General features: G+C 47.6%; 1 protein-coding gene across 23 annotated transcripts in view; it reads right to left on the bottom strand.

The window, feature by feature from the left end:
* The window catches only part of YPEL2 (yippee like 2), a 62,410-nt gene that overhangs the window by 26,744 nt on the left and 9,232 nt on the right, over window positions 1–26,434 (bottom strand). For 8 of the 23 annotated variants that reach the window (XM_069602656.1, XM_069602647.1, XM_069602652.1 and 5 more), the window contains 2 exons: window positions 25,017–25,252; window positions 10,929–11,242 (listed from right to left, as the gene is read on the bottom strand). In XM_069602656.1, the coding sequence (XP_069458757.1) occupies window positions 10,929–11,045 (117 nt within the window). In that variant the 5' untranslated portion in view covers window positions 11,046–11,242; window positions 25,017–25,252. Of the gene's footprint in view, window positions 1–1,553; window positions 1,758–10,928; window positions 11,243–23,607; window positions 24,161–25,016; window positions 25,253–26,434 lie in introns of those variants that run through there. The other 15 variants (XR_011259693.1, XM_069602651.1, XM_069602644.1 and 12 more) reach the window with 6 other exon arrangements.

Raw genomic sequence — 26,434 nt, 5'->3', positions numbered from 1 at the left:
TTTTTCTGTTTAAACTCTAGAGAGGCCTCCCAGCTAACTGCACGTAAACCCCACCAAGGGCAGGATGGAAGCTGCTGCTGCGGCTGTCAGCCCAGCACAGTGACAGATGACAGTGACAGGACCTGCATCTCTTTCAGTGCCACTTTCTATTCGGTTTTTGCTTAGGGCTTCCCCGGTGCCTCAGATGGTAAAGAATCTGCCTGCAATGCTGGAGACCTGGGTTCTATCTCTGGGTCTCAGAGTTTTCCCCTGCAGGAGGAAATGGCAACCCACTCCAGGATTCTTGCCTGGGAAATCCCATGGACAGAAGAGCCTGGCGGGCTAGAGTCCACGGGGTGGGCAAAGAGTGGGACACCACTGAGCAATTAACGCTTTCAGTTTGCTTAGTGATGTGCAGATAACAACATTTACCGAGCATTTCTGACAAGTCAGGCACCATGAGAAATACTTTATACTGATCACCTCACTTAATGTCCACAAAACAATCTTAGAGACATCTAAGATGAACATGATTCCCATTTTCTCAATGAACGCACCGAGACACACAGGAGTTGCTTAGCTATATAACTATTTAGGTGAGGAGGCCAGGTTTGGACCTGGGTAGCCTGACTCAAATGTTACACTGTTAACCACTGAGTTATGTTGCCTCGTATCATCTCCCGCTGCTATCATATTAATAGAATCAGAAGATGGGGAGGGTGGAAGGAAACTTCTGATATAATGCCTCGTTTGGATGGATGAAGAAAAAGGAGAGCCTGAGAGAACAGTCTTGCCCAAGATCACACGGCCTGATCCTGTCCTTCTCCCAGCTGCCAGCGCTCTCCTCCAGGGCTGCCTCTAGCATTTTTGAGCACCGGTTATGTGGAAGGTGGTAGGTGGTAGGTGGTGTGTGTGGTGGGGAGGAGGTGGCAAAGTGCAGAGCCAAGAGGCACTCAGTTTCTCCGGGCCTTGGTTTCCTAACCTGTAGCATGATGAGTAGAACTAGAAAAACCCCGGTTCAAAGCCTCTAATACTAGATATATACTAGGAGAATCTATGACTCCAGGTCATTTAGAATCTTATTAGGAAACCAGAGGATTACACATAAAAGTACAGGTAACCACAAAAAAATAGACCATATTATTACAAGACAGTCATGACTAATTGCTGAATGAACAACCAGGCAGTGAGTACTACTGATGTTCAGTGGAGGGAGAGGATCCTATAGTCAAGGAAGACATCCTAGAAAATACTTAAGCTGGTTAAGAATGAGTAGACACTAGAGAAAAAGGACATGCAAGAAAAATGACAGGAGGGGAAGAGGAATAGGGTTGACCACCAATATTAGCAAGACCCAGAAAATAGTCAGTGACAAAGGAGCTACCTAGGTCAAACCATGGTTAAGAGGGCATAGACTCATCCAGACCTGTATCCCATTTTGGACTACCCCATCACCTTAGGCAAGTCACTTAATTCCCACCTTGAAGGCCTGTTGTAAAGTAAGGAGTCCCAAGCACATGGTACATCTTCAATAAATAATACAAACGACCAAAGAAGCAATGGTGCAGCTTTACCATTCCAGAGACCTCGGGAGTGTGGGCGCTCCAACAAAAAATCATGGGGATGGGGTTCTGCATCCACCGCCTGCTTTCCAGGAGAGTGCCCTGATGAAGAGTTTGGATTTTCACGAGGAACAAAGCTTGCAATCACCGGTCTCACTCTTGAAGGCCAACACACAAATGCACAGACCAATCTTAGGATTGGAACCTTACAGGCATCTGCAAACCACAGAGTTAATTTTCAGGGTATGCCTCATAGCTCAAGTCAACATTTCCTTTTGGTATTTAAAGCAACCACACAGAAAGGCCCGCACTTGAGCAGATTTGTGCTCCAGCTGCCTGCAGTCTGCAGCAAACAACACAAGATGATTCACTCGACTTGATCTCCAGCGGCTCCCTTCATAATAAATTGGTGAGCAATTCTGCTTATGCCCAGATCATTAATTTTCACAGAGTGTAGGACAGGTCTGCCTTCCATCCAAAGAGGGTGACTTCCCGAACTCAATTCCTCTTGTTCATGGCTATAAAGGATAGAGCGAATTTTTCTAAGCCCTAGAATGCTCACAGCTCTTTCCCAAGCAGTGGTCAACAGTCTGCACTGGATGATCACCACGTGCACGAACTGCCTGCAGTCCACTGCGGTGCGTGTGCACGCGTTTTCCCATGTCTAGTTTCTTCTTCAGTAGTTCAGCTACGACACCATGATATCTGCCCCCTGAAAGCCAGGCTCTGGTCAGGGCATTACTTGCTCAAAAGCCTCCAGCGGCACCAAACTGCCAGCAGAATAAAGTCCCAACTTCTCCCAACAACCTGGCTTCAGTGGTATTCACATAGTTTCTCATTATGTTACCCAAAAGGATGGCTCCTCCCCCACACCCAGGGCCTTCAACTCTTTGTTCAGGACGCTCCTTTTACAAGTCCCTCCCCATCCACTTCCACACATCTAAGTTCTTGCTTCAAGGGACATCTCAGTGTCACTCCTACCAAGTCTTCCCAGAACTTTTGTTTCTAGAAAGATAGACCTCAAGTGGTTTTTTGATCAAGGATCCTTAGAGAATCTAATAAAAGCAATGGAATCCTCCCTAGAAAAATATGCACATATGCAGAATTAAACATACAATTTCAGGGACCCCAGATGTAGAACCCCTTATTCTGTCTTTCTCTGAGAGAACTAACAAGTTATTTGCACAGATATTCACTGCAAATTGGCCAGTATTTAAGAGCTGTGCCAGGGGCTAGAAACACAAAGATGACATCACAATCATCTCCATGAGTAGTTCACAGGCTACTGGGAGGTATGAATCACTACACTATGATAAATGCTTTAAGATAAACATAAGGTGTGGGATTCCCTGGTGGGCCAGTGGTTACGACATGGCACTTTCACTGCTGGTGCCCAGGTTCAATCCCTGGTCAGGGAGCTAATATACCATAAACTTTGAGGCACAGCCAAAAAGATAAGAGAGAGAGATAGCACCTAAGATAAACATAAGGTGAAAGACAGTTATTCTACTGTATCTGAAGGGGACTGGTCCATCTCACAGACCAAATTCACGGATGCTGAGGTCCCTTATATAAAAATGGCACAGTATTTGCATATAAACTAGTAGATTCAAGTTGGAACCTATGATAAGGAGTTTGGAGACTTCTCTGGTGGTCCAGGGGTTAAGAATTTGCCTTCCAATGCAGGGGACACAGGTTCAATCCCTGGTTGGGGAGCCAAGATCCCATGTGCCTTGTGGCCAAAAAAATAAAATGTAAAACAGAAGCAATATTGTGACAAATTCAATAAAGACTTTAAAGATCTTCCGGACCCAGGAATTGAACCAGGGTCTCCTGCATTGTAGGTGGATTCTTTACCAACTGACCTATGAGCCACCAGGGAAGCCCACTATATATATATATAATTCGTTAAATTATTCTAAGGGGGGAAAAAAGGGGGGGGTGAATGACTTATCTGCCTGCCAATGCAGGAGACGCTGGAGATGCAGGTTCAGTCCCTGGATTGGGAACACTCCCTGGAGTAGGAAATGGCAACCCATTCCAGTATTCTTGCTTTGAAAATTCCATGGACAGAGGAGCCTGGCAGGCTATAGTCCATGAGGTCGCAAAGAGTTGGACATGTGCGTACATGCACACACACGCACGCACGCACGCACGCACACCCCCCATAACTAGTACCGTGTGCCACCACCCCACAATACATATTTTGTATTCATGCAATAACAGAACACAGCCAGTGAAACAGATGACCAAGTTATAGGCACAGCCCCCACTGCCATCACCCACGTGTATCAGAGGCCTCTGATATCCCGTGAAGGTGGTTCCAACTCTGAACAATTATGCTATACAAATTATACCAGCCTAATTTATGATTTATCTTACCCTGAATTGATTCAATCTCTGCCTCATAGGGAGAAGATACAGTAAGAGGTTATATTTTACAATCTCTTTCCACCAAGAAACACTATAACCACATTCCTTTGTTTGGAGATGTGCTGTATAGACATGGTTCACCTGTCACCCCTTCCTGGGTGGTCAACAGCTCATCTGCAACTCCACCCCCACCCCACACAGCTCCCCCACCCCTCCTCCCGCCACCCCCCCAAGTACTAACACTTCATTAGCAGGAGATTAGCGCTTTCAAAGATCAAATAGTTGAGCAAAAGAAGCTTTAGGTTGGATATGTGATTCTCTTTACAAAAGCAAAACTGATTGTGTCTTTAAACTGGGGTATTGGTGTATGTTGGAACCCTTCCATAATTTATCACTTCTGCCTTTACTGCGCCTCAGAAATGCTCTTTAGGAAACTGACAAGCATGTGACAGTGTTTTGCAAACAGTGCAAAAGAAGCAAAGGCACCTGCTGTTTGGCATGGGTCCCGAAATGGCGATTGTTCTCAACCTTTTGTTTCTCAAAACCCATCAATCACTCTGGCCCTGGGTCTCCACGATTTTAGTAACAAAAAAGGACATTTTTAATGAGACAGACATTTACATGTTTATACACAATCTGCCTTTTCCCCCTCCTGCTAGAATGGAAAACAAATTTTACTAAATTTTTTTTTTTTTGTCAAAAATAACTGTCATCCCTGGATCCCAAAACTGCTTAACTAATAAAATTACAATTTGACATATTTTGCAAATTAGGTAAGCTCACAGAATTATCTTCAAGACCCATGTTCTTTAGGAATTATGCCATTTAACGTGACATTGCGGTCACTAATACAACTAATGCAATCCACTGCTCATTATAACATTTTCCAGGGCACTTAGAGAAAAAGAAATGTGTAGTGTTTTTTTTTTTTTTTTAGAAATTCTGTTCTTGTATTTATTTTTCACATGAGGTTTTCAGGACAAAAATAACTGCATTAACATTTTGGAGAGTTAGTTTTATTACATGTTGAAGACAAGCTGGCGGGTGGTGGGAATGAAGAGAGACATGTCCTTGACAGGTAGAGTTATAGGACTGGACGGTACCCCGCTTTTGTTCAATCTCTAAGTCGTCACTGTGTTTTGGGAGTCACTGGTGTAGAATGCTAGTGCTGAGAAGCGGCAGTGGGTGAGTGGGCCTCTCAGCTGCCACCAGGTCAATACAGGACTTCAGAGCATCTTCCTCCCTGCCACTTTTCTCAGTGATGCTGCATGTAGTGTCTAGGCAGGAAGGAAAAACCCAAAGGCCACCACTGTGAGCCCAAAGGAACCCCACAGGGAACAAAAAGAACCTGCCTCCTAATTAGGCTGCAGCCTCACACGGAGGCCCAACTGCTCACATGCAGAGCAGTGGAGGGGGGTGAGGTGGAGACTGGGCTGGTCACGGAGTTACCAGCTTCCGACACCTTCCCTCTAAGGACCCAGGGCGCTTAGAGCAACCTATGTCCTGGAATGAAGTCAACGTGCCCAAAGTGGGTTCACGGGAGATTAGTCCAATTCACCGTTCCTAAGTGGCCTCCTTGCCAGGCCATCCAAGGGCTAGCAGGAAGGAGGTGAGGGAAGGACGAAAGATAGTTTTTCAGGAAAGGCTTTGTGAAGATCCAGGTTGCCAGAATAGATAGTACCCACTGAAGTGAGCATTAGATTGTTTTCACTGGTGGGGGGTGGGGGGGGGCGCGCAACTGCTCTGATGGAAACTATCATTATTTTATAACCAAAGTGTATTTTTATACTGTGACTTGCACCATTAAGTGAGAAACAACAGCGTGAGCAATTCCTCATGCCAACTCAAAATACCTATGAGTGCAAACACTTCAGCATTTAGACCACAGCACCCCCTAAGAAAGCAATTGTAGGAGGCCTCAGCACATTCCCTAGATAGCTCTGTCATCGATTCAAAAAGCAGCACCCCCTCCGGCACCCCCCCCACCCCCAGCATCCTACAGAGCAAATGCTGTTACCTTTCTGCCAACACACACAGCTTTGCTGTCCTCTTCTTAGCCTTGCAAATCCAACTCCTGTGCTCCACATTCTAAAGCAAAACTATCTTGGTATAAAGTCAATTTGCTTAGTGTCAGGCAGTAACAATCCTGTCCACCCATCTCCTTGCCTTTTTGGGTTTTTTTGGGGGGGATATCAAGGCCAAGAGAAGCAAAGGGACAACTTTATATTTGCATAGAGCTTTGTGATTTGCAAACCACCCACACATCCATGATCTCATCCAGTCTCATAACAACCTAATGAGGTAAACCTGCTCCCCCGACACTCAAATAAGGTAGGGCTACCTCCTAGGGCTGTTAGGGCCATGGCACGAAGGAAGCACGCAACAAGTGCTAACTACTGGCCACAGACACAGCAAATATTACTCACTTTATTGGTGAGAAATTGAGACTCAGAGGTTAGACAGCTGATTCCAGGCAACGAGGCCTCTAGGAATCTAGAGAGAGCTGGGAAGACAGAAAGCCTAGTGCAGGAGTCTTTCCACCACCGTATCAATACGGACCCTAATTGTTTAAAACCTGACAACTACACATCTCCATGTAGGCTTAGCTACGTTGATAAGAAGGAAGCCTGAAGTCCCGATTTTGTTCCCAGCTCTCTGCTAGCCCCGGAGCTTTAGTTCTCTGTACCTTTGTGTCGCCTTCTCCATAATGAAGGCAGACTCACTTAAAACAAAGCAAAAACCCAAACAATGGAATGTCAAGTTTCCAGATGAAAGGCTCTATTACAAGGACAAAGTATCATTTAATTACACTGCTGCTCCAGTTAGTTGCTTCCCAGCTCCTAACTCCCACTGGGTGGATTCTGAAACCGCATAGGAGATTATGTCAAGAGGGGAGAACAGGAGAAACATTCTCTCCCTGAACTTTCTTAAATGGAAGAGAGAAACAAAATGAAAAGAAAGGCCTATTTTCCAGGGAGGGGGCTGGGGCAATGATCTTTCCGTTAAGCAGACTTGCATAAGAAATCTATAGATTATTTAACACCGGGGGTGGCTGTGGAATGAAATAAAGGAATCTTTGTGCGATGCCAGCCACAGTTCCCTCGCTCTCCCCGCAGTCAGGAATTTAACCCAGCTCTTTAAATCATCAAGCCCCAATGCGCCCCATCTGTGCACCGGTTGTAGCCAATGAAACTGAAGCCTGTGCTGACTTTGGCCTGGACTTGTGAAGGAGGCTTTCTACCCCAAAATGGGGCAGGAAAGAGGACATCAAGTCTTTTTTGCTCATCACTTGTCTTCTCCCAAGGCTCAACAAGAGCCATCCCTCTGTTTATCTGATCATTTATTGAGCTCTTGACGTGGGCCAGGTTCTGACCCAGAGATACAAAGCTCGTAGGATACAGCTCCAGGAGGGAAAGGATGTGTAAGAGCTCCTGGGAGAGAGGAAGGAGGTAAAGAAAAATGATAGTCCAGTGGTTAAGACTCTATGCTTCAGAAATGCGGGGGTTACGGGTTCAATCCCTGGTCGGGGAACTAAGATCGCATAATAGTGTGCAGCATGGCCAAAAAAAGAAAAATGCGTGCTCCTGGCTGAGGCACAGAGGCCTGAAATACCCCTATCTGCATATCCAGGGAAATGCTGCTGGATATGCCAAGAGGTTAGAACATTAAGCAAGGAACCCTAACTCTAAAGCTAGGCTCTGCCAGATCATCTAAGGCCATGAAAAAAGTTAGTGAGACTGCAGGTATGCGAGCAAGTAAGGCTTTGAAGGTTGAACTTTATTCTAACTTCAGGATTTTAAGCAGAGGACCTGCAACACCTGATTTACACTTTGAAAAGATTCCTGTGGCTCTTCTCGGAAATGTGCTGTAAGGTGCATGAGTGAAAGTAAGGCGGCCAGCTAAAGAGCTCATTGCTGGAGTCCAGACAAGGGAAGATGGTGAAAACTGGCCAGATTTGAAATTTCTTTTTTGAGGGCAGAGCTAACAGGACTTACCTGTGGATTAGATATGGGGACTGAGTGGAGGGGGAGGGGGGAAAGGGGGGCAGTAGTAAGAAAGGAATCAACGATAACCCTTTGGCTTAAAACTCAGCATTCAGAAAGCTAAGATCGTGGCATCTGGTCTCATCACTTTATGGCAAATAGATGGGGAAACAATGGAAACTCACAGACTTTATTTTGGGGGGCTCCAAAATCACTGCAGACGGTGACTGCAGCCATGAAATTAAAAAGACACTTGCTCCTTGGAAGAAAAGCTATGACCAACCTAGACAGCATATTAAAAAGCAGAGACATACATTACTTTGCCAACAAAGGTCCATCTAGCCAAAGCTATGGTTTTTCCACTAGTCATGTATGGGTGTGAGACTTGGACTATAGAAAGCTGAGTATCAAAGAATTGATGCTTTTGAATGGTGTTGGAGAAGACTCTTGAGAGTCCCTTGGACTGCAAGGAGATCCAACCAGTCCATCCTAAAGGAAATCAGTCCTAAATATTCATTCGAAGGACTGATGCTGAAGCTGAAACTCCAATACTTTTGGCTACCTCATGTGAAGAACTGACTCATTGGAAAAGCCCCTGATGCTGGGAAAGATTGAGGGCAGGAGGAGAAGGGGATGACAGAGGATGCGATGGTTGGATGGCATCACTGACTCTATGGACATGAGTTTGAGTAAACTAAGAGAGTTGGTGATGGACAGGGAAGCCTGGCGTGCTGCAGTCCATGGGGTTGCAAAGAGTGAGACATGACTGAGCGACTGAACTGAACTAGAACATTAAGCAAGGAACCCTAACTCTAAAGCTAGGCTCTGCCAGATCATCTAAGGCCATGTGCACCAGGCCAAAGAGGTAAGACATCAACTCTGAAGGCCATTACCACCCCCACAGACTCCCTTCTGCTCACCTTACAAGGCCCAGCTCAAATTTCTTCCAGAAATTCTTCCCGAACACGCTCAAACTCACTGCTCTCTGTTCTTTGAGAACTCAAGACTTGACTTCTTGGACAACCTGTATGCATCTCAACTTCTCCATTCATATAATATATGACTTGCATCACCTACCTCAAAGGTGTCTTAGGGATGAGTGAGATACTATTTATACAGTGTTAGGCAGCAGTCCTTTGTACTCTGAAGGTACCTACACACAGTTACCTCCATTTCTTAGGACACACAGCAACTCTCCCTGAAGTTAAAAAGACATCTTGGCTTCCTCTTTCTCTGGAGACTTCCAGGAACAGGACAACTCACATGTTTTTCCCCCTCCAAGCTTGCAGGCCCCCTTCCAAAGCAAAGAGGACTGACTACTTCTCTCTCCTCTCAGTGACACAGCCTCCCCACATCCAAACCTCCAGACTCAGGGGCTTCCCAGAAGATCCAAGACGAATCAGAGAGAAGATGAGTCGGTTAACAGGGGAGGAAGCTATAGACCGGCCAGAACATGATGGGGCACCGAGGAGCGTGAACAGCAGAGACCTAGAGGAGGGCAGGTGGGCCCGGGGCCTGGCCTCCGAGGGCTCCGGGGTGACCCCCGAGCCTGGGAGGGGCCTCGGAGGAGCAGTTCTGGCCGCAGCCCTGACTTGAGGACCGCGGCCACCAGACGCGGCTCTTGGAGCGGCTCCTCCGCTTCCTGTCAGGCGGGCCAGCTGGACGGCACCGCTCCGGGCCTGCCGGACCTCCCTCCCTCCCTCTGGCGGGGGCTACCGAGCCAGAGGCGGGGAGCGGGGCACCATCTTTTCTAGCACTTATTGGAAACAGATCAAAAACACTGTTTTTTTTTCTTTTTACTTAGTCTGAGTTAGCACAGAAGTTTTTTTTTTTTACTTCAACGATATGAAGTCTACGTTCAAGAAGTGTGAAAGTGAAAGTGGTGTTCTTAGCCGTGCCCGACTCTTTGCAACCCTGTGGACTGTAGCCCACCAGGCTCCCCCATCCACGGAATTCTTCAGGCAAGAACACTGGAGTGGGTAGCCATTCTCAAAGAATGCTTTTTTTTTTTTTAAATTAGAGGCTAATTACTTTTCAAAATTGTGATGGTTTTTGTCACACATCAACATGTAGGAGCAGCAGGGACACGTATGTCCCCTTCCTCTTGAACCCCACTCCAGCCTCCCTCCACAGCCCACCCCTCGAGGTTACCAGGAACACTGGCTTTGGGGTCCCTGCCTCATACACGGAACCAGCTCCCACGGGCCACCTACAAAGGGACAAGCCCCCCTGAGCTCCTCTTCCTTTTCATGCAGCCTAGTGAAGCTGTTTCTCCTCCCTTGGGAAGTTAGAGCCAGGAGGGAGGGAGCACCCTGAGAATGCTGCTTGCAGGAGCCGGGGTCTGGACTACCACAGGGACACTCGGTTGTTTGTTATGAATAATAATCCCCACCCCAGCTTTAGGGAGCGGTTGCCAAGGCTCCTCAGGGAAAATGGGGTTCCCATCTTTTTTCTGATTGTGATCAAATGTCATGCCATGTTACCTCATGTAGAAGCCTTACAGGGACCCACAAACCAGTGGGTCAGCTCTTCACCAAGTCACTTGTGATTCACCCAAAGGTCACCCACGTTAGTAACTAAATCATCTGGTAACTGTCCCTGGGAGCTTAAAAAGCAATATTCCCTCTCTCATTTCAGCCATTAACTGCCCTTACCTTTCTCTCTCCTACCTACCACTTTTCTTAGAAGTCCTTTCCAGGCAGGCAGCCCCCTACGGTGAGTTCATCTGCCAACCCAGGCCAGGCCACCTGGGTGCAAGGCTTCAATCACTCCTTGGCCCCTCTCCCCACGACCTGGGGATGTCAACAGGGATGACACCCACTTTCCACAGTTACAGATTAAACTAGTACTGTATCCCCCCAACTCCGAGTTCTTTCATAGTTTTGAGTGAGACAGCCACGCAGATCCGCCCTCCCTGGACAAAAGGAGGAATATGAACGTCCCGGGCCCTTTGGGAGAGCTTGTCCACGTCTGCAAACCCGGAAGCCCCCTCCCCCGAGGTCGGCAAGGAAGGCCTCCAGCGAACATGTACCTTGGAAATAAGTTCGTCATGATTGGCCAAGTGGGCTCTGCAGTGAATGCAGCTGTAGGTCCGGTGGCAAGAAGGCAGATAAGCCTGGAAAGTCTTGGATCTGGTCATCTTCACCATTGGCGCTGCTGAGCCGGGGGTGAACTCTGGGGTGGCCCACGAGGCACTCCCACAGGACGGGTCGCACGGGAAACACCGGAAGACGCAGGTAAAGGCCGTGGTTTGGCGGGGGGTGGGTGTGCGGCAGGCTCCACACACTGGTGATGTCTTCAGAGGAAGGACCCTCAAGCAGAGGTCTCGGGCTGGTTCTCAGCAGCCTGCAGGGCCAAGATAAGCAACCATCATTAGCTAGATGGAGCCGGGCTTCCTCTAGAGCCAGTGGGGTCCAACTGCCACCTGAGAGAGGGCAACACTTACAGCATAAAATGATCCCCCTTCTGTGTTCTTACATTGTGCCAAAATGCCCAGTGGGTAAGAAAGAAACCAGGGGAGATCCCACTGTTGCTGCAGTTCTAGCGCTGGAGATTCAGTGTAGCCTCAGGGCTCTCAGGAGCTACCCTGCCAACGCCCAGCAAACTGGCACGATCACCACCCCCCAGGAAGCCCTAGACATGGTGATTGTTTCATCGCTAAGTTGTGTCCGACTCTTTTGCAACCCCATGGACTGTGGCCTGCTGGGATCCTCTGTCCATGGGATTTCCCAGGCAAGAACACTGGAGTGGGTTGTCATTTCCTTTCTCCAGGGGATCTTCCCGACCCAAGAATCAAACCTGCATCTCCTGCATTGTAGGCGAATTCTTTGCTGAGGGAAACTCACAGCTATAGAAAAGGCCAGGCTTAAAGACATGCCACCTACAGCCCCAGGAGGGGACCCCTGGGGGCCCCATTTTCCTGATCCAACCAAGATAAATGACTTCCCTACAGTCAACAATCACAGATTTGTATTCATCTCCAAATGCCAGGAGTCCTCCAGCAGTTGAAATCACCATCTGAAGAGGCAACAAACCCCAAGTCTCTTTTGAGTATAAAGGAAACACAGGATACAAAAGATCAAGTTCCCAACCAAGAGGATCCCTCATGGCCAGGCAGTCCTTTTGAGAAATGATTCTCTTTGTAATATAAGGGCTTCCCTGGTGGCTCAGACAAAGCGTCTGCTTGTAATGCAGGAGACCCAGGTTCAGTCCCTGGGTTGGGAAGATCCCCTGGAGAAGGAAATGGCAACCCACTCCAGTATTCTTGCTTGGAGAATTCCATGGATTGAGGAGCCTGGTAGGCTACAAGTCCACAGGGCCTCCAAGAGTTGGACACTGAGCGAGTTCACTTAGCTTCGCTTCGCTTCTCTTTGTAATACCTTGCCCAGAAGGAGATGCTCAGCGCATTTGTTTTTAACCAAGTAAAATGAAGGCAACTAATGGCAGAATCAGACTCCTGCATCTCAAATTCACAATAACAGTGAATCTGACCAGAATTTCTCTTCAACACTCAAACTTTCCATTACTCACCACACAGTAGCAAGCACTTCTCCTACCACAGCCTCAGCTTTGTGATTCTCATGGGGAACAAGGACACAGAGAAAGAGGGGTGGTTCCCGGGGTATGTCCAGTTAAAGGTCTGAGGGCAAACCCCAAGCTCTGAGACCCACTCTGCTTCTCTGCGGCTCGCATACCTGAGGCTTCTGGATCTACCTATTTCCTGGGCTTCACTCTTCACAAACGGGGGTGGTGTTCCCACTTGCCTACCTCCCAGGAGAGCCAGAGTGTTAATTAACGCCTGCGTCATGCTTTGAAGATAAAATTATTTAGAGACTCGGGGGAGGAAGACAAACAATCTCAGATCTTCCTTGCTGCATTATGCCTGGGATCCATCTGGATGTTCAGACAAAGCCCGCCAATCACAGTCTTTCCCCTCCAAACCTCCACTGGAACCAAAGCTTCAGCAGGAAAGCCGCCCTCCTCCCTGGCATCCTTCCCGCTGCAGCGTCCCTGCAGGCCTCTATGCCCCTGGGGCACTCTATAGCCTCCTGAGTGGCTAACATCCCTGGCCAGCACTAGGCTCAAGGACAGCAGTAGTCACCATCTCTCGCCCTGCATGTCCCTCGAGAGCTGAGCCAGGTAAGCTCCACACCCAGAGTGACCAAGTGGTCACCTGAAATGTCCAACTGCTGAAGGGGTTCAGACCTAGAGGGGCCCAGGCACAGGGTCTTGGCTGCTTGAGTCTCCCACCACTAATTTTAAAGAGGAGTAATCGGGGACTTCCCTGGCAGGACAGTGGCTGAGACTTCGCACTCCCAATGCAGGGGGCCTGGGTTTGCTCCCTGGTCAGGGAACTAGATCCTACATGCCGCAACTAAAAAGAATCCATGTGCAGCAACTAAGACCTGGAACAGCCAAATAAATCTTAAAAAAAAAAAAGTCATCAGATTAAACAGCATCATAGAAATACTTGAAGAATATGGGAGGGGCAGGGGTAAGAGGGGCTTCCCAGGTGACTCCAGTGATTTAAAAAAAAAAAAAAAAAGAAAACCTGCCTGCCAACACAGAAGATGTAAGAGATGACGGTTCAATCCCAGCATCAGGAAGATCCCCTGGAGAAGGGCACAGCAACTCACTCCAGTACTCTTGCCTGGAGAACCCCGTGGACAGAGGAGCCTGGCGGGCTATAGTCCATGGGGTTGCAGAGAGTCGGACACGACTGAAGCGACTCAGCACACGTGCATGGATGGCGGTCAGAATTCACCTCAGCTTTGCCTCGGCGTGCGGCCTGGCCATAACAGGAGACAACACGACCCCTTGCATCAGAGCCCCCGCATCTCACCCTAAGCTTACTCTGCAAACGCTAAGGTGAGTGGTCCAAACCAAAGCCCACAGTGGACCAAGGCTGTTGGCTGTTGAAGTGCTGCAGGGGGTAGAAAGAGCCAAGGACCCTGCTTGGGGCTTCCTGAAAGATCCTAGAACTTTGCAACACTCCTGTGTCGTTCTCAGGAATGGCAGCATTTCCAGGAAAGGAAGTGGTGAAAGGTCAGGGGGTAGGGGTCAGGAACAGGAAAGCCAGGGCAGAGGAAGCAGGCGGGAGGCTTGCCCCAGGCCAGGAGCTCCTGAAGGCCAAGGCCCCCGCTGCCCAGTGGAGAGCAGGAGGAGCACCAGCTGGCCTGTCCGCCTTTCATCCAAACTTGCGGGAAGGCGAGGAAACAGTGAGCCCTGGCTGCCAGTCTGGGTTTACAGAGCAGCCCCAGAGTCTGTTTCCTTACACACGCAGACGGCTTCTGAATTATGCATTTCCCCAGAGCAGAATTATTTCTTTTCTCACTTCTCTTCTGTAGGAAACCCCCCAAAAAAAGTTCACAGGCAGGGATTTCTGGTTTTGCTCAGCTTCAAATGTGAATCTCAAAACTTACGCAAACCTTTGGAGAAACTGGCATTCACGGTCTGCATTAAACAGGCATGCGTCACATACGAACACATTCATCCAGCACAGAACTTAAGAAGAGAAAAATGGACTATGCAAGCAACATCACAGCCTGCCTCGTGCTGGAAAAGCCCCGAACAGCCTTGGACTTTGCTCTACAGTTGCTCTGCTCCTTGCAAAGTCTCCACTCATTCCTAGGAATTGACAGGAACCCACAAAAGGTGACTCCTTCCCCAAGACAGAAAGAAAGAAAAAGTGGCTTCCTGAAATATGAACCTTGTTCAACTGCTACAGGGCAAACGAGAAGGAATAAGAGGGGGAAAGTGGAAAGCAAGGTGACGGAGGATCAAGAGCGGGGTCCTTGAGCCTGAGAAGAAAGGAAAGAATGGGCTGAGTCAGAAAAAGTGAAGAGCTGGAGACCAAAAAATAATCACCACTTACTGTCTCCTCCCCTCTTAAGGCCGAATATTAAAAGCTGTTTCTTTAAAAAGCAGTCAGTTTTTTAAAAGGAAGTAAAAAGAAGTCAGTTGTTAGGAAGGAAGATGAAATAGCTTTGTTTTTGTTTTTTTTTTTTAAGGAAGAAATTAAGGCTACAAGGCTGTAGAGCTCACCACATTTTAATCTCTGGACTCCAGTACCTGCTAATGGGGCCACAGGCTCCATGGGGCTTCCTGAGTCCACCTTGCTGAACACACTGTGGAGTTTAAATTGATTTCCAACAATAATCAAATGAGCTCAATATTTAAAAGCCTCAGGGCACGTGTACAAATTAAACACCATTTTAAGCGAAGTAATAATCCATCACAGTGGAAATTAAAGGGAGATTTGCTACCACCTCCAGCTGGCCCCTGCTGGTCGGTGTGGAAAGAAAAGATGTGAACTATTATGATTAAAAACAAAGACCTCGGATACACCACGCTGAGAGCCAAACTCACAGGGAGCACACAGCGAACCTAGACATCCCACCTCATGGACTGGGCTTTTCCACCAGAAGCCACGACTGCAGGTGGAACTCAAAACAGAACCTTCCGCATGTCCCCAGGAGGGAGGGGAAGGAGGTACCGAGCCCTCTGGTCGAACAAGGCTGCTTCCCCCCGGCCACAGGACAGGACCACCCCGAGGTGTGCGTCAGCGCTGCCGCTTCTTCGTGGGGTGTTGTTCTGGAGGAAGGCAGGCAAAGACTGCCTGGAAAAGAAGTGGGCTCTGCAATCAGAAAGCGGTGGTAGGGGACTTCCCTGGTGGTCCAGCGGTTAAGACCCCCTGCTTCCAGCAAAGTGGGTGTGGGTTCGATCCCTGGTCGAGGAACTAAGATCCCACAGGCTGGCCAAAAATATACACTTAATAAAGTAAAAATAAAATTGTGAAAATGGCAACCTAAAAAGAGAGACTGGTTCTGCTCCACTGTAGCTGAGTGACTGTGGCAAGGTATTCAACCCCTCTTACCCCCAGCTTCCCCAATTCTAATAAAACCGACATACTCAGGGCGAGGAGGATCAGATGAGAGGATCAAAGTACACGCACAGTGCTGGCACACAAAACACCAAAACTGCAGCTATTACTATTTTTAGTGGTCGATGAATTAGGGAAAAAAAAATTAAAAAGAGGCTGCTGCTTCAAAAGAAGAAAAAGAAAAAGGAGGCCAGAGAGTTCAGAGACAGACATGGTTTTCCTGCCGCTTCATTAGGACTGTCTAGCTTGTCTTCAAGCAAGGTAGATGGGATCATTGGGATCATAGTTCTCTAAACCTAGAATTCTCCTCTCAAGGTGGTGAGCACACCAGAGGAACCGCGGCAGTGTTCCTTCCCCTACAGGGGCGATTTCCCTCGTGGCCATGCTCGAAGGCCCTAAAGCACTGCCAGGAACACAGCATCACTGATGCACACAGCCCTGGCAGGCAGCTGAGTCTCCTTCCCCCTTAAACCCACCTTCTGCATTTCAGCCAGTGTTAAGTATTTAAAAAGCAGATTTGAAGAATCGAATCGCCAGTCTATGTCTGACGCAGGATACAGCATGCTTGGGGCCGGTGCATGGGGATGACCCAGAGAGATGTTATGGGGAGGGAGGTGGGAGGGGGGTTCATGTTTGGGAACGCATGTAAGAATTAAAGATTTTAAAATTAAAATAAATAAATAAATAAGCAGATTTGACCATCTCATCACTTTCATGTCCTTCACAAAGGCAATACGAGGCAGTGGGTGAACAGATGAATTTTGGATAATTAACTAAAATTTAAAAAAAAAAAAACAACCCTTAGTTCAAAAAGATCTATGTACCCCTATGTCCACTGCAACAGCATTTACAACAGCCAAGATATTGAAGCAGTGTGTTCATTGATGGATGAATAAAGATGTGGTGTATATATAATATGTATATATTTATTTATATATACACACAATAGAATATTACTCAGTCATAAAAATTAATGAAATCCTGCCATTTGCAGCTACATGGTTGCACTTGGAGGGTATTGTGCAAGGCAGAATAAGTCAGAGGAAAACGAACACCATATGATTTTACTTATATGTCTAAAAACAAAGCAACGAACCAACATAATAAAACAAACAGTCACAGATACAGAAAACAAACTGGTGGCTGCCAGAGAGGAGAGGTGTGGGGGCACAAATAGAACAGGTGAGACACAAACTTCCAGCAATAAAATACATGAGTCACGAGGATGAAACGTACACACAGAGAATTCAGTCAACAAGACGAGGATGAAATGTACACACAGAGAATTCAGTCAACAAGACGGTAATAACTTTGTATGGTCACAGGTCTTGCTGTGGTGGTCACTTCATAATGTATAAAAATATTAGATCACCACGTTGTATACCTGAAATTAATATCATATTGTGCAATATGTAATTAATTACAACCCTATTTTAAAAAAGGGTTTTGGGAACCAGACTCCAAGGATTTCAAATCTCAGTCCAATAATTTATTAGCTGTGTGACCTTTAACTCTCTGGACCTTGCTCTCTTCAGCAAAATCTAGGAACACTAATAATGACCTCATAAGGGTCTTGTGAGAATTAACTAAGCTAAAACCTATAAAGTACTTCACATATGCACCTGGCATATAGTAAAGAAAGTGAAGTCGCTCAGTCGCTCCTTCTCCAGGGGATCTTCCCAACCCAGGGACTGAATCCGGGTCTCCTGCATTGCTGGCAGACTCTTTACCAACTGAGCCACCAACGGAAGCTGTCTATCTATATAAAAATGCATACATACATACATATATATATATATCTGTTGAGGTTACAGCTTAACCATTTTCCAGCTTTTCCATCTTATAGTTGTTGTAGGCCCTAAAGGAGAAAATGGCAACCCACTCCAGTCTTCTTGCCTGGAGAATCCCATGGACAGAGGAGCCTAGCAGGCTACAGTCCATGGGATCGCAAAGAGTCAGACACAACTGAGCACAGATGCACTTATTGTAGCAACTCTTAGGAATCCTAAGGAGGATTTCATGCTGGCTTTAACGACAAGAGGGTAGGCGCATGACTGACTAGCTTGTTCCAGGAGGAAAGAGAGAAGACCCAACTGGAGGCAATAAATAAGCTGCAGCGGAAAGGGGACAGGTGAGCCATTCTGGGACTGGAGACAGAGAAAACGAAGAGACAGAATGGCTGTGGAAAACCTCTGTCCCAGGAGATACTCCTCTCTCTTCCCCTTTTTCCTGATCTCACCAGAATCCTCGACCCTGACCCGGGAGCAGGGGGGCCCAGTTTCCCTGGCCTGCCACCTGAGAGAAGTGGGTGGTGGTACCTTCCCCTGGCGAGGAGGACAGGATTAGAGATGGACTTGGATTTTCTGTCTTGGTTCTTCTCACTAGCTGCATCGCCACTGGGCAAGCTGCCTGAAAGAGGCTAACAGTGCCTACCTCATGGGGGAGACAAAAGCATCAAATGACATAATGCAAGGGAAGCATTCAGCAGAGCACCTGGCATGTGGCTGGTACTCCGTAACCTTGATAAGCTGCGATCATCCTCACCAGCAAGAGAGAAAAAAACGCGGGAACCCTTCCTGTCCACAAGACCCGAATGAGCGGTACTCCTGTCTGCCAGGTTGACTCACGGTGGTTAGAGGGTTAGGCCTAAATTAATCCACTTAAAGGTAGACTGTGGTTTAAGCAGGTTCTGGTGGCTTAGCTGCGGATCTGACATTACTGCCGTGTCATTGTGAACAACAGCCCACTCCATCACTTCATGCAATGAAGTTACCTCTGCCGTCTGCACTGACTCTACTAATCCCAGGACGGGGCTGCTACTGAAAACCTTACTGAAACTCTGTATTAAAACTGCCACAAGCTGATGTGCAAGGCACGTGGGAAAAACAATGCTATCACTTCATGGTTAACCCCTTTATACCTCTAAACTCAGGTGGTACTTTAAATCCATCTAGTTGATGAAAAAAATAAATATATAAACAAACCATTTGGATATATTCAGGAAACCACTCTTTCATAAGTAAAACCAACCATTCATCTCTATGTTGGATACAGGGTCTAGTCTTGATTTCAGGGGGATTATCTGTCAGATGATAATCCTACATGATCTCTAGGATTCCTTCAGCTCTTAAAATCCTGATTTCATGTTGCAATGATGTCTCTGCCAGCTGAACCCTGCCCCAGAGGAAAGTGCCCACCCGCCAACCTTCTGTTTCGCGAGGTCACAGAAACACACCAGCCTCACAGAGTCCACTGGCTGGACAGTGCTTTGCAACATCTGTTACCACATGGCCCTTAGTTCAGCACTCTGCCTGGGAGGCCCCCATGTGAGGCTTACATCTGTTAGAACACCTCCATAGAGAAGAGGCACTTCCTCTTGAATATTCTGAAACTTCCAAGTTATTTACTAGTCATTACATACAAATAGCTGTTGCTAGCTGTCTAAGAAGAGATCAGATATTTGGGTTGTTTCTACAGTTCCAACCAAATATGATCTGTCTGAAGATTCATTACCAAGCACATTTGGCTCAGGTTCATTAATGGCTTCCTTCTTTTTCTTATACAACACCAAGATCCAAAAAGGATTTAAGGGGGCTTTACAAAAGCACAAATCATACAATACTATTAAAGTAAATTAAGAAATTAGGGTCAGAAGAATTAACACAAAGAGAGTTAGGACACAAACACACGCTATTAAATTGCTAAAGATTTACTGAATTTCAACTGCAAATTTGGCTTTGAGCTCCCCGGGAACCAAGGCAGGAAAAGAAAATACCAGCCGTTAGACGTTTTGTATTTCCTATGAAATAAAAGCATCTTGGTTGTTCAGGATACAGATTCTCTGAGAGATGTTTCTCTCCTGGGTGGTCACAGGAGACAATGAGCAAGCCAGGGGATAGAGCTCCAGTGCACCAGCCCTTTCCACCTTGGAATTCTCTTGCAAGACTTTCTCAGAGGCCTCTCCATGAAAATGGACAGCGTAAGGAACACTGAAGGGCGATTCAGTAACTGGGATTCTACACGGGGTCAAATGAGGGCGGCCCAAGAACGTGGCTTTCGGATGGTCTGGCTGGATCCAGCGATATCGACTCTCCGGAGGAATGGGAGAGCTACACAGCCTTCTGGCAGCACTCCACGAATATCATTTATCACAACCAGGCTTTTGAGTAACAAAAATATGGGCAGCCTCCAACATGCCAAGTCCAAACACTAATACTTTTGAATGCTAGCACTTATTTGGCCCTGGTGCTGCATTCAGCTCTCTCGTTGGGCTGTTTTTTCCCCTGAAACTCTCCCTTACGGGCCTCCTCTTGCCTCTCTGAGCCCGTCTCCCTGGCAGCTCTTCCATCCTCCTCCTCCTTGGAGGAGCTTCCACCATATGCCTACCTGCCTGCCTGCCCGCCCTCCCCCCACCCCCTCCAGCATTCTCATCCACACTCAAGCCTTCTAAATACCTCTCTGGATTCCTTTCTTTCTTTCTTTAATATTTATTTATTTTTATTTATTTGGCTGCACTGGGTCTCAGTTACAGGATCTACTTCCCTGACCAGGGATTGAACCCAGGCCCCCTGTAGGGGAAGCATGGAGTCTTAGCCACTGGACCACCAGGGAAGTCCGAGGATTCCTCTCTACAGGGGGACCCCTTTCTGGCTCCTAGGAAAGTGCTTCAAATCCCCAAAGCCAGCACCATCTCTCCCCCTCCCCCGGATCCCATTGCCCTGTCCCCCTCTTCTGTCCTCTCCTCCTGGAGGCCCAGCTGCCCAGGCAGGAAACACCCTTTCTTCTCTCTCCCTTCTGTCGCTCACACACACCCTGTCTGTCCCCTACATAGCTGCCTGCCTCGACAGCCCACCCTCCCACTGTCGCCCTCAGTCACAGCCGCAGCATTGCGAGCCAGGCTCTCTCTCACCCTGCACTTCCTGAACTAGGCCCCCTGACTCAGCTCTTACCTCGCCAACCCAACAGTTCTAGAACTCTATTTATACAGCACAATCTGATCACAGTGCTTTCCTGTTTCAAACCTCCAGCGGTTTCCTAGCAGCCTGCAAGACAAGGTTCAACCCCCGTTAGGTGGCACTGAAACCTGGGCCCAATTCTCTGTATCTTCTCATCAGCTTCCCACACTGCTGCAAACCTGTTTCCCCATCAGACCGAGCTCCTTCATTACCTTTTCTCAAGTTATTTCAGCCTCCTACAAAGCCTTAACCTATCTTCTCTGCCCAGTAAATACCTACTCATCCCTTAATACCCAGCTCAAATAAGACCCTGAAGAGAGACTTCCCTGGCAGTCCAGTGATGCCGATCCAGGGGATGCAGGATCGATCCCTGGTTGGGGAGCTTAGGATCTATCTCACGTGTCTCACAGGCCAAAAGAAAAAGAGAGCCTAAGCAGAGCTAGGGGGCCCCTTCATCCAGCATGCAAAAAAAACTGTTCTCAGGAATGGGACCTTTCCACTCTCAGACTGGAAACTTCCTGCAATCAGAGGTCCAGTCTCTACCCACCCACCCTCCTTGGTTCCCAAGGACTCCTGGTATCCAGCACACTGGAGATTTTTGATAAATGTTAATTAACCGAGTAAAATAAATGACTGTCATTGGCTCTGTGCTACCCTATAAAGCTGATTTTTTTTATAGTCTCCTTACTTTGCCATTATCCAGTACATTTAAAATACTGAATTCTGGGCATTACATAGGACTCACACACCATTAATGTTCCACAAACTCTTCTGATGTAAACTCACTTGGGCAGGCAGGTTGAAACTCAGGACTGTGGAGCCCTATCTCTGATAGGCCCCACCATAAAAACCTCTGATGGTTTTACCCCGCTGCTGTCTGCTGGCAGAAATACTTCCCATTCAGCCTCCGCTGGCCCTTCCCACCACTGCCCACCTAGGGAAACTTCCTAAGGCACCCTCCCCAGGCTGGCAGTGGCTTCCAGACCCCTAGAGAAACCCCGACTTCCCACCCAGGAACCTTCTCTTCCAGGATGGTCCCCACTAACATCCCAGGGCAGTCTGAGCTGCTGCTCTTGGTAAGAATGAGTCAGAGAAAATGCAGTGTCAGACTTGGTTCAGGCCAAGAAGAAAAGGGTCCTTTGACCTTGCCTCTGCTCCACATTCCAAAGAAACCAGATCTACCCACTTGCCAGTCCCCAGGGGCTGTTACCTTCAGTGACAGTCCTTCATTTTGTGCTTGGCCATGCTCAGAGAGGATAATCCTGGTTAAAACAAAATGAATGCATTCCTCCCATGATCTGGGGCCCAGACAGGGATCCAGCCCATTCCTCTGTCCCAGACAAGGCTACACGTGAACTGCTATGTAAAGCAGCCATTTAGAAGATCTGTAAAGAAAACATCTTGGAAAGCAGAATAAGAGATATGGCCAGTCCTCAGATTACTTCCCAAGGGAACCCTCACCTTAGACTCCTCCAATCACCACAAGGACAGGCCCCCAACTCCATGTGATAGCACTTGAGATGATTATTTGACTGTCGCCTGTGTCTCATACACTCAGAGGTCCAATATTATTTACTGAATAAATGAATGTCTTTTGGAACACGGGCACTGTGTGACCTTAATTTCTCTTTAACTGCTGCTCCCCTAGGGCACAGCTGGGGCCCCAATTAGCTACAAACCATCCATCCCAAATCTGCCAATACCATTCTATTGTTCCGCTGTCAGCATGCCTTTGGCTTTCTCACTTTAATCTCCCAATTCAAATAAATCCAAAACTCGACTCTGACATCTGTGGCTGGGCTCCCTGCCTTTCCACGATTGGAATTTGGAAACTGGACTTAAAACTCAGGAGAGAAAAAGGGCAGAGGCGCTTTCCAAAGGCTGCCTGTATGTCCGAAGTCTCAGCCATCACCACCCCAAAGATGGATGCATTTTGTTCTAAGAATTAAACTGTCACCTAGGGTGGGCATTTATTGAAGGAATGGAAAAGAACAGGGTGGGGGAGACAGATTCATTCTAGAGCAAATTTCTGGATTCTTCCTGTTATGGGAATGGCAGATTTTAGTAAGAACGACAGCCTCATCTCCTTTTCAGCCTGGCATACTAAGGGGGGCTAAGCATATTGCTGGTGCAGCCTTCTCATATACTTTAAGAGGCCTCCACAAAGCCACCAGTTTATGGGTTAACCTTCCCATTAGATCGTCTGTCATTCCCGACCACGTCCAGGAACCATATCCGGTTAATTACCTGCCATAGCTAGCCCAAAGCCCTGCTGGCACTAAGAGCTCAGAGTAGGAAGGTAGGAAATGAGCAAAGGAGGTAGGAAGAGTCATTGAGGCCTTTCAGCAACTGTCAGAAACTCTCCAGAACTCCACAATTTATTAATTTCTTACTATGGGCCCATGAGGGGTAAAGCACTTGATATGTATTATCTCAATCCTCACAACAACCCAGAGAAGCAGGTATTATTATGATTACTCCTAGCTGAAAGATGATGAAAAAGCCCAAGAGAAGTTCAGCAATTTGCCCAAGGTCACTATGCCGCTGCGGCTAAGTCACTTCAGTCGGGTCCGACTCTGTGCGACCCCATAGACGGCAGCCCTCCAGGCTCCCCCGTCCCTGGGATTCTCCAGGCAAGAACACTGGAGTGGGCTGCCATTTCCTTCTCCAATGCATGAAAGGGAAAAATGCAAGTGAAGTCACTCAGTCGTGCCCGACTCCTAGTGACCCCATGGACTGCAGCCCACCAGGCTCCTCTGTCCATGGGACCTTCCAGGCAAGAGGACTGGAGTGGGGGGCCATTGCCTTCTCCGAGGTCACTATGCAAGAAAGTACCAAAAAGTGAACTCACAGTGTTTGCTGTTCAGTCGTACCTGACTCTTTGTGACCCCAGTGACCACAGGACTCCAGGCTCCTCTATCCATGGGATTCTTCAAGCAAGAATACTGCCGTTTCCTTCTCCAGGGGATCTTCCCTAAACCAGGGATCGAACCCAGGTCTTCTGCACTGCAGGCAGATTCTTTACTGTCTGAGCCACCAGTGGCTTAAATAAAAAGTACCAGAACTGAGATTTGAATCTGGGAACCACCCCCCTCCAGGGGATCCTTCAACCAAGACATGACAGAAAGTGATCTGAAGAGGTTCATTCTTGGTCCTGAGCCCTCTAAGACAATACCTCCCGGAGAGAGAGACTAAGTCAATTAATGACAACGGGAAACAAAGATGTCAAGTTCTCTCAAAACATCTTCCGACTCCCAGGGTTGGCCCAATGCGTCAACCTTTAATTGCAGCAACCTGAGAAAACAAATGAGGGAAGAGAATAACCTGAACCAGAAGGTGGGACAACAGATTGCGGCTGCTGCTAAGTCACTTCAGTCGTGTCCAACTCTGTGTGACCCCACAGACAGCAGCCCACCAGGCTCCCCCGTCCCTGGGATTCTCCAGGCAAGAGCACTGGAGTGGGGTGTCATTTCTTTCTCCAATGCAGGAAAGTGAAAAGTGAAAGTGAAGTCGCTCCGTCGTGTCCGACCCTCAGTGACCACATGCTACAGCCCACCAGGCTCCCCCGTCCAGGGGATTTTCCAGGCAAGAGTACTGGAGTGGGGTGCCATTGCCTTCTCCGGGGACAACAGATTAGGCAGAAAAAGCTCATTTTCAGTTCTTATCATCCCTTCATGCCAAGGGGATATTTAGCCTTCAGGCTGCAGTCATGAGTGGAAATACTTCTCCCCTCAAATCCTGAAGAAAACAAATTAAGAATCATGTAAGCAAAACTAACCAAAAGCCCCATCTAATATATATTTACATAATACACATTTATACCATTAGCACAGCAAATACTGAAAGCGAATCCTTTCTACCTTATGGTCCCTTTGGAGGTGGGTCAGTTTAGTTAGGGAGACCCCAACAAAGACGAAAGCGGTCAAAGAAAACGATTAAGGGGAAACGCATACAATGGATGATACACAGGGACACACAGACAAAAGAAAAATAGGAAGAGGCAAACAGAAACTCAGGGAAAGGGGGCCAAAGGTTAAGGAGGTTTAGCAGCTGGTTTCTGCCTGGGAGACCAACTGCCTTAGTGATTTCCAGACAGAGTGAGATGGGCTGTGTAGAAAAATCTAGGAAATGGGGATATGCAAGGGTATTATTTGCTTATTCTTATTAGATTCCCTATCCTGAAAATTCTGATTCTATAGGTCTTTAGCTGGGCCAGGAATTCTTAGGACAATCAAGGTTGAGAATCCCTATGGACAGTTTCACTTTTGAGGATGCCGATTACCTATGTATGGTTTTTCCAGGAGTCACGTATGGATGCTGAGAGCTGGACCATGAAGAAGGCTGAGCGCTGAAGAACTGCTTTCAAAGTGTGGTACTGGAGAAGACTCTTGAGAGTCCCTTGGACAGCAAGGAGATCAAATTCATTGGGAGAACTGATGCTGAAGCTGAAGCTCCAATCCTTTGGCCACCTGATGCGAAGAGCTGACTCATTGGAAAAGACCCTGATGCTGGGAAAGACTGAGGGCAAGAAGAGAAGGGGGTGACAGAGGATGAGATGGTTGGATAGCACCCTGACTCAATGGACAGGAGTTTGAGCAAACTCAGGGAGATTGTGAAGGACAGGGAAGCCTGGAGTGTGGCAGTCCATGGGGTTGCAAAGAGTCAGACACAACTGAGCAACTAAACGACAATTATTTATGTCAGCTAGGCCACTGTTCAGGAGAAGGCAATGGCACCCCACTCCAGTACTCTTGCCTGGAAAATCCTATGGACAGAGGGGCCTGGAAGGCTGCAGTCCATGGTGTCGCTGAGGGTCTGACATGACTTGAGTGGCTTCACTTTCACTTTTCACTTTGATGCACTGGAAAAGGAAATGGCAACCCACTCCAGTGTTCTTGCCTGGAGAATCCCAGGGACGGCGGAGCCTGGTGGGCTGCCGTCTATGGGGCTGCACAGAGTCGGACACGACTGAAGTGACTGAGCAGCAGGCCGTTGTTCACAGGTCTTCATCGTCCAGAGCTCTACTGTGAATGTCAGTCACAGCCCACTTCCGTGGAGCTACTCGACGGCAATGGCAGCCTAAGCAAGTTCTCCTTGTATCACACATGCCTCCTGGCATTCTGTGTACACTACCTCTCATGTTCACACCTCCCTGCCTTCGCTCATACTTTTTCCCCTGCCATGTTTCTTTCTGCATGTTGAAATCCTCTTCGCTCTTCCCAGCCCTATCTCCAAAATGCCTCCCCTTCTTTCTGTATCGCTGTAAGGACTTTAAACTCTTTCTACCTTGTACTCTGGTTATTGACAGAGATGCCTTAATCACTCCTATTTGAGGATATGCTCTTAGGGGCCATATTATAACTTATCTTTTTCTCCCAAAGGTCTTATCATCTGTTGAATGATGATTACCCAGGGAAAAATAAAACCAAGGTTGAATTTCAGCCCCAGACCAGAGGTTCCTTTTCTCTATCTCAAAAAAGGAATCAAAATTTTCCTGACTCAGGCAGGTATGTTCTCTTGCCCCAGGTATTCCCACCCAGAACACCATGAGAAAACTAATCACTAGGCAGGTCAATATTTCCTATAACAAAATTACACATCAGCTAAAATAAAACCACTTTCTTCTGCCCAACTGATCTCAACCACTGTTCACACCCAGTGGACTCTGTTTGAGCCTCAGTGGAACACAACTGGCTTCCC

This window comes from Ovis canadensis, chromosome 11, assembly GCF_042477335.2.
Source record: "Ovis canadensis isolate MfBH-ARS-UI-01 breed Bighorn chromosome 11, ARS-UI_OviCan_v2, whole genome shotgun sequence".
NCBI classification, from domain to species: Eukaryota; Metazoa; Chordata; class Mammalia; order Artiodactyla; family Bovidae; genus Ovis; species Ovis canadensis.
Note: the sequence above shows the minus strand (reverse complement) of the source record. Positions and strands in the feature narration are given on the sequence as shown.